General features: G+C 37.5%; 1 protein-coding gene across 1 annotated transcript; it reads left to right on the forward strand.

The window, feature by feature from the left end:
• The first annotated feature begins 6911 nt into the window (after positions 1-6911).
• neurog1 (neurogenin 1) lies at positions 6912-8293 on the forward strand. The gene is made up of 2 exons (XM_083561396.1): positions 6912-7032; positions 7127-8293. The coding sequence occupies exon 2, from the start codon at positions 7137-7139 to the stop codon at positions 7770-7772; it is 636 nt and encodes a 211-aa protein (XP_083417522.1). The 5' UTR covers positions 6912-7032; positions 7127-7136; the 3' UTR covers positions 7773-8293.
• Positions 8294-9526: the final 1233 nt, after the last annotated feature.

The following is a 9526-nucleotide window of genomic DNA, read 5'->3' on the forward strand; positions in this document are numbered from 1 at the left end:
TCTATAATAAGAGTTACTAAAAGACAATGACAAAGAGAAATTGCATGTGGCAGTGCAAGAAAGGGTCTGAAACGACAGAAGCGGAAACCCTCTTTATATCCCTTGTGGTGCCATCACAGTTTTTCCTAGCATTAAAGGCAAGTTTTTAAAAGCTCTTCTTTGACAAGTGTATAAAGGCAGAAGCAGCGGTGCACCATAGATCAGACTGCAACGCCATTGTTGCTCAGGCAGGTCAGATAGCCCCAAACTGAGGCCATGCATGTTGATGAGTCTGGGCAGATGTCCACGAATATCTGAGCACAGTGCATGTTTTTTTTTTGCATCAAAATGAGTTGTCCAAATTGATGGAGGTCCTTGGGGACTTCCTCATTTTGTCTGCTCTGCATTCTTGCAGAGCGTGAGGCTCTCATGTCATTAAACATGATATCAGAGCAGGAGGGGACGATAATGCATTCAGATGTCTACGCAGTGACAAGTTCATAACTTCTGTGTACAGCAGACTGGGCTCTGAGTTGAACCAAATAGACCCCAAACATAATCTTTGTAAACATAATAAAACTTCTTATAGACACACATTGGCTTGCTGTTGCTGTATTCTATATTAGTTGTATGAAACTTGAGTAGCTCTGTACTTACATGACTTTCTTTTATACTGTAATATTAGCTCAGTACTGTGGGCCCAGGGGTGAAAGTGCAAAGGGCCAGAAGGAGTTGATCATCTACAAAATACTATATTTTATGTACAAACTGCCACATGTATACATATTTAAATGTATTGAACACCCAACAGATTTTCCACCTTTTCCACCTATTTATATTAATGCTCCCTTAAGATTTGCTTAATGTTTTTTTATTGTTTAATTGCATTGTAATTATGTAATTTAATTCACATCCATTATAGAATTTCCTGTACATTAACAAAGAAATAAGGGTTCCAAAATGCTGCATACATTTAAATACCAATGATTTGTTTAATATATAGTACAGAATTTGCTTTGTATAAAATGTTTCATTAAACATAGTTCTAGATGACTCCTTTATTAAAACAATACAATGTATTTGCAGTATTTTAAGATCTGCATCTGCACAACACTTCAATGTAAAGAGGCTGAGGGACAAACAGAAAGGAAAATAAACATAAATAAATAAAACATTTTCAAAGTAACTGATCTAACCAAGTTACAGACCAAGTAAGTCTAACCTCGACAATCTTGTCTTTCACACCTGTTCTCAAAGAAGTTGTATAATCTGAGTGACTATTACCATCCCTGTGCATAGGACTATGCCCACTGACTTAGGGGAAGCAATACAGCCATTGTCCTGGCATAATTGCACTTGTATAGTGCTACTTTCGTTACTTGGTGGTCTAAATTCTCTGCTAGCAACACCTAATGCAAAAGTGCTGCCATTGTTTCCATGCTCCTTATTGTGTGGCCACATTCTTTCAAGTGGTTCTTGTTTTGCTCCGAAATCGGTTTTAATCTTGCAAAGGGCATGAAGTTGTTCTTTGATCACTTGAAGACACTTGTCATACGCATATTTGATTTGCAAATACAGTTACAAAAACAGTTTAAATAGTAAAAACAACATCAATGACCACCACATGATCGCCACATGACTATTCTATTCAATCATCCTTCCTTTCTTTTTTACTTCTTGATATACATTTTCTTAATGTAACATTGTACTAAAACAATGATTACTCGTTTGCAACAAAATCTACCATAACCAGACACTGTGTGCATTTAATTACCATAACAAAACCATCATATTAAAATAACTACAGGTCTTTTATGTGCATATAAATGTGTATGTTTTCATTAATGTGTTATAATGTGAATATATAAAGTTACTAGAAAACTCTGTTATTTCCTTTCTGCTACAAAGAACACATTCTATGTTTAATGTTGGTTTGATTTGCCTGAAAGAAAAGTCCTAGTCCAGTGCTTCAATTCACTCCATTCTGTCCCCTTCTCTGCCCCCATCTCCACCCGGAGCTTTCAGATGCAAAATAAGCAGACATATGGAGAGGAGGTCTTTCTCTGGCCCTCCTAAAGATTCAGATTGTATGACAAATCACGTCCAGCACCATCCTCCCAACCCAACACCGAATCTCCAGACAACAGCTTCATTAGAGTCAAAGAAGGAGTTTTTGCAGCTTTGCCGAGTCAAGCTCAGACCTCTTTCCCTTCTCAATTACTCCATTGTTGCCTCCAGCTTCAAGTTATTGCACTTCAAACCATATGGCTTATTTGAGCACCTACAAGTGATGCCATCACCCAGCGTCATGCCTCAGTTAGTTAGAGAAGTGGGCATTGATGAGAAATCAAAACAACTAGGGTGGAACTACAGAGGCAAGCTATTAAAAAAATTATGTCTGTGTGTATGTGCTAAAAGCTAAATAAAAACTATTGATATTTCGAAATATCTTAATTTTATCTTTTTAATATATAGTTTTGTTTACATGCATTCTTAAAGATCATTTTAAGAACTAAAATAAACTACCATGAAATCTAAATGAATGATTCTCAGTTCCCTTTAAATAATCATGTAAGCAAAGGTGTGAAAATGTCTGGTAAATTTACAGTTATATACCAAAACCAGAGTTGCCATGTATTTACTATAATTAATATTTACAGATTTATAATTGTAGTGTGTTTTATGAATGATTTACAGTTGTGAATACCTCAGAGGGAAAACGCTACAGTAAAGAGATTATCTGTTTTTAATACCAGACTATATAGTAAGCATTATGGAGCAATATTATGCAGCACAGTCTAGTTTTAGCCTCTGTTTAACCTCTGTTTGCTGTTTCCCTGTTACCTTTAATACTTCACTTAGATAATTGAACCTATGCTTTTCTTTTAAAACAAAATAACAATGTAAGAAATAAAAATATGGAAACATTGGTTCATAAGGTTCATATTAAACGCTTCACACCTAGTTTTCAAGTAAAATAAATGGTATATGATTTATTGTGCAATTAAAAGATAGGCAGAGTGGTCAGTATATTTTAACGCAATATCAAAACACATCAAACACATGTAAAGGATTTACTGGTCTGATTATAGTATTTCATGAAGAAAATGTTTGTAGTTTAGCATTTAATCCATTTAATGTTTTGTTTTTTTTGATAAGTTTGATTATATAAATCTTTCTTACATCATTATAGCTATAAAAGTGTTTAGTATTAAAGCAAGTGGGACATAATGAGATGTGCATACAGACAGTCCAGTGCACAAGGCTGGGGAGAAGAAAAGGAACCAAAAATAGGAAGTGGAGAACGTGCCATTAGTTACACAGCTACAGTTCACAAAGCTGCTGAAAGCCCACTGTAATGTATGTGTTAGTCCTGTAAGGTCAGGTGTGGGTAGTTATCATTAATCAGGTCTGCACTGTGCATTTGTCCTCTGGTATAACGCAGGCAAAGCTTCTTCACATTTTGCCAAATAGTTGCCTGGGTTACTTTGAACGATAAAGTCTTTAGAGACACAGGTCTTATTGTGAGTACTAATGCAGGGTAAACTAGAGGTAAATTATGCACTTGCACAAACATGCAAAGACAAGTGAATGCCTCGCTGTAGGGTTCGCCTTTAAACTCTGTCACCTGATTGATAGTGTAAGGTTCACATACTGGTACATTTTGTGTCCAGTTGACAATGCAGACCTCAAATTAGCATTTAGATAGCCTGTAATGAGATTGCAAAACATTTTAATAATAGCACCTGTTTTGGAAAGTTGTAAATACAGGAAATGAATTGCTTGAATAGATAAACTAAAGCTGAGAAAGATATTTGACATATAAAGCGTGCCTTTAAATAATTGGGATAAATGTCTAATATCTGTTACTTTTGAAAACAATTCTTTTTATATTGGTCAAATTAAATGTAAAAACTTTATCATTAGTAGAAATTACAGTCATTAATAGTTCATTGTTTTATTTATTAATATTGCAACGAATAAACATATTTCGTCATAATGGGCTGTGCTACTCACACTATTATGACGAAATAACTACAATTCGTAGGCTACGTAACATTGAATAAAACACTGAAAGCTTCATTTGTTAATTTGATATAAAATACGTAACAAAGTCGACGACAAAGTTGTTGTTTTGCGTGTGTGTGTGTGTGTGCGGGGGGGGGGGGGGATTTTCTGCTGTGAGGAGTGGTGTCTTGGTACAATTGAGGCACTGGAGTAAGGAATTAATTATCATTCAAGAGTAATGGCCCTATTCTATCACTGGGTCTGGAAGCAAGAGAAAAAGGTCCGCAGGCTTCGGGAGAGGGGAAGGGATTATTCGTAGGATTACCATGTGAAAACTTCTATCAGACTTTCTGACTCAAAGACCCTTTGCGAACAGTAATCGCGTTAATACCCGGGGATTAATGCTGGGCCAAACCCGAAATTGAATTTTAATTCGAGTTGCGCACATAGATATGAAATAAATGGAGAGGCATTCTTGAAAATAAGAAAAGGTGCCTGTCCCACATCCCATGGCTTCCCATTAATAAGTGACTGCCTAGGACGTGGGGATTTCACTCACACACACACACACACATACTTGCTATGCAAATGTATATCAATCCTCTATAAAGTTATGATCTCTTCTTGTGCGTCTGTTTTCTCCTTTAGTCTAATAGACGTGTCGTGATGACGTCTAAAGGGATTTTTTTTTGCATCAGGCATTGATTATCTAACGAATTTAGGATACATTTTGTCTGCATCCTAAGCTGTGTGTAAAGATCGCCTCGGAGGAGCAGCTCAAAGCTTCTTTGAGTAATGCGCTTGTTTCATTTTCTCACGTGTTTCTGCTATTGAAATGCAATAAGATCCCGTGCACTTGTGCCTAATCCTGTCAAAATCTCCTTGGCAACCCCTCTCAACTGTGGGCAAAAAAAAAAAAAAAAAACTTTCACCCCTTCAACCCCACCGACCCCTTCCCTGCAAAACCTATTTCCATCTATCACTTTTGCAATAAGTCGCTTTATATGTGCAATAAGGTGCACGTTTAAGGCAGATCACTAATATCCTAAGTAAGCCGAATGGGCATTCAAGCTGTTTTGCGTCTTTGAAGTTATTGCTGACAGGTTGGTGTTGTAATAATAAAATCGACCTCTTCCTCCATCAGGAGTTTTGGAGATGCAGCAGCGCCACCGGAGGCCCCCTTTAAACCCAGAGCAATAAAACAAGTTCACTGCTGGTGCATCAGCCTACAGAGCACAGAGCCTGAAAGGACAGAAAAATCTACTGGCTCCCGAGCAGGGGTTTTAAATAGAAAATTCTTCTCTGCTTTTGTTGAAGATGTAGGCCTACCTCTTATATCACATGTACATTTTTTTTCAACTGTGGCACCAACTTCATGCCACGTAGCAAAAGTGCTTTAGAGCGCAGGGTGTTTTTGTTCATGCTGGGACGATTTGAATGAGAATAATGCTATTGGAGTGTTGCAGGCCGAGGAGAAAATGAGTGACAAAAGCGCAGAGGCGCAAAAATTGGACGGGGGACAAGGCGTGTAGAGCTGAAAAGGAGAGCGGGGAGACACGCACAATGGAACAATTCACCTTATAATCGCTTTGATATATTATACATGCCTGAAGACTCTAAACATTGTGTAATTATTTATAAATGACTGTCCCCCTGTCCTCATAATACCGCAAGGAGAAAAGCGCTGCAGGTCTCTCCTCCAACTATTTCTAAATAGTGCCCCCTTTCTATTCCATTCTAAAGGGGGCGCAAGACGCAGGCGATTGAATAAATTGAATAATTAATGGTTAATTGTATGGCTGTCTCATAAAGATGTCTTTAAATAAACCTTAAGAAATTGTGCATAGCGGGGCAGTATGATTTAACGGCGTCTTTCATCTGACTCAAATTCAAATGAGAAAACTGGATTAAGTGCAAGACTTGTGCAGCTGTATCTCTGCGTTATTGGAAAGCGTGTTACATTTTTTTCAATGGCCAAAATAGAAACTATACGACCAAAAAAAAAAAAAAGGACCTGCAACATTGCACCATATATTCTAAAGAATAACCAATCTATCTATCTATCTATCTATCTATCTATCTATCTATCTATCTATCTATCTATCTATCTATCTATCTATCTATCTATCTATCTATCTATCTATCTATCTATCTATCTATCTATCTATCTATCTATCGATATATATATATATATATATATATATATCAGCTATCTATATGTATATACTGCAGATAGATAGATAGATAGATAGATAGATAGATAGATAGATAGATAGATAGATAGATAGATAGATAGATAGATAGATAGATAGATAGATAGATAGATAGATAGACAGATAGCTATGTCTTAATAAACATTTTTAATAAAATGTCATTTTAAACTAACTAAATAAGAAAAACTTATTTAATAAAATATTAAGCATGTGTTTATATATCGTCTAATTGTACACATGGTGTATAGGTTGCTATTTATTAATAGGTTTTATAGCAGCAAGAAAGCTTTGTTAAAGTTAAGAACCAGTCTACAACAAGTCTTGCCAATCTGAGGAAGTGTGCCTAGCCCGGGGGTCTGTGTAGTCCACTAAGTTTGGCTAGTGCGCTCTTTTCATTTTCCTTTAGAGGTTTAACTTAAAGCGGACTTACTCCTCCGAGGACAGATAGCAACAGTGGAGTTCGCGTGGCTCGGAGCGTTCTCGCTCTCTGATTGGCCAGCAGTGATTACAGGCACGCTTCAGAGGGCGAACAAACAACTGGCATAAATTATGCTAATGAGATCGCCGTGCGGCACGGGGCAGACCTGATGCAACCCATTCATCCATCCTTCACCGAAATGCCAAAGCGCGGGGGGTGCTTTCATTGTCTTATCAGGGTATATAAGGTAACTGAGGCCAGTCGTGTGCCAGGCTCACTGGCTCACACGAGCTGATTGAAAAGCAAGAGCGAGACGGACGCGTGCCTTAAAACTTCAACACAAACTTCTCTGTGCGACTTTGGCTCCCCAGAGAGAGCTCCAAGCCTTTAGCTTAACCCTCAAACCACCAACAGGTATGCAATTCGTAACATGTCTGCATTCTAGCATGATTCAGAAGGAGTAAATTTGGATAACTTACTAATCGTTTGTTTCATGCGTTTTCCACAGAGAGCGAACCATGTGCACAGCAATGGAGAGTGCGTTCTCCGATATAGACAGCTCCAGCTGTGACTATTCCTTTCCTCACACAGATGATGAGGATTCCCGTGGCAGCATGCACGCCGCCTCGCCCGGGTCCTCGCTAGCATCGCCGCTGAACAGCCCACAGGACGCCGGCGAGCTGCAGCAGAAGAAGAAGCGCAGAGGTCGCGTGCGGAACGAAGCTGCCGTTCACGTGGTAAAGAAGAACCGCAGAATGAAAGCCAACGACCGCGAGAGGAACCGCATGCACAACCTGAACGACGCACTAGACGCGCTGCGGGGGGTCCTGCCTGCATTCCCCGATGACACCAAGCTCACCAAAATCGAGACTTTGCGCTTTGCGCACAACTACATCTGGGCGCTGTCTGAGACCATCCGCATCGCGGACCAGCGCGGGAACAAAGCCAGAGACTCTGTCCCGGCAGTGAGCTGCATGACTGAAGTACCGAGTCCGGGGAGCGATGCGTGTTCATGGGCATCAAGCGCCTCCTCTTCAGGCTCCTCTCCATCCTATAACTCATCGAGCCCCAGCAGCCCGGAAGCTATGGACGATTACGGATTTTTGCAAGCAGACGTCGTTTACTGCTATCACAGCTACCCTGGCGTTTATTAATCTATCTCCTAGTCCATCTTCTGTAGCTAGCCAAATAAAGGGAAAATTGCATTTCCTTTTCCTTTCATTAGAAGCAAGAGTGCAGAGCCTGAGACAGATTAGATGTTCACTGTTTTGCCTTAAATACCGTCAGTTTTTCGAATGAGAATGTTTTATTTTTGTACGTTTGTATTGCTGAACTTAAGGGCTTCCCGTACCTTTGCACTTTTGTCCCACCTTTCTTCCATCTCCACCTCAGTGCCAGTCAGGGGAAAAATGTTGCTGCGAACAGAGAAGACAGATTTGCATTTAGCCGTCCGAGGTGAAAAGTCAATTTTACAATTTGTTAGGCCGCTAGAGCAGAAAAGCGAGCGTGAAAATGCAGTTTCAACGCTTTGACAATAGAATGAAAGGCCGTCAAAAAGACAAGTAACTAGCCTTATGCATTATGTATTTTGACCCCTGGGAAATACTGTTCTCTTCAATGTACAGAAAGAGCCCTTTACACACAGAAGTGTTCTTACTGTTCCTTCTTTTTTTATTTATTGAACCCACTGCTTTTATGATATTGTATTTTTTATTGTATATAAAGAGATTTATTCTATTATGTATTTACCTAAAAGTATAAGTTGTTACAGACTTTGTTTTGTACGAATAAATATAATTGCTCTTTTTAAAAAAAACAACATCATGCATGCTTGTAGATGTTTTCTTTGTAATCAGTAACTGACTCACACATCCTTCAAAACACAAAATGTTGGGCTGATAATGAGTTTTTGGCTGTTGGAGCGTCACTTCGATTCCCTGCGCGCTACAGGACAAAGACGCGTCCTGACGCATTCAGAAGTTAATAACGGTCACAGCGTCCATATGCAGCAGGTGATGAAGCTTTATGCTAACTGAAGCGTTACTTCATCCATCATCTAACATGACTGCATTTCATCTCGGAATAGATCATAGCTTTATACAAATCATTTGCAGTAAATAAATTATTAATAATAATATTAATAACAATAACAACAATAATACAACGAAACCGAATAAACTCTAGTCTACAACTATTCAACGAATTAATTAATAAAATAAGTATATTAAATGTAACTATAACCACAAAAATATTAGTCCAAATACTTCTGTTATAGTTGAGCAACTTTCTTTAAAGCATCACTTGCCATCCGCTGATAAAAAATTATTGCATTGACTAAAATGTATTGCTCCTGATTTGGAAAGGAAACATCAGGGATATTCTGCAGGTAGTTGCTCACATTATTTAGTAAAATTTTTTAAAATATGTTTAATCGTTCCAAGTTTAAACCTCACTCAATTAATACTTACATTTTTTCCTATATTTATACAATAACCGCACCACGATTTTAATGTAGGAGTTAATAATCTATTATTAAATATACTGCTATTAAATTAGAAATGTATATATATATATATATATATATATATATATATATATATATATATATATATATATATATATATATATATATATATATATATATATATGTATATATATATATATAAATTTTTTTAATAATACTCTATTCTTCTGATTCAAATCGACAAATTAATGAAAATAAAAATGTCTATATTATACAAAATATAGTATATATTATACAGCTTACAATGATCTTATATTCTTTATAATATCCCATTTATATTTTTTGCATGATTTTATTTATTTATTTTTTTGCATGTTTATTCTGAACATTCTCGGGTTGGAGCTTTTAAGAAGCGCTTTGTGGAGGCGGTGGATTTGGAAGGGG

Source organism: Silurus aristotelis (assembly GCF_946808225.1).
Source record: "Silurus aristotelis genome assembly, chromosome: 14".
NCBI classification, from domain to species: domain Eukaryota; kingdom Metazoa; phylum Chordata; class Actinopteri; order Siluriformes; family Siluridae; genus Silurus; species Silurus aristotelis.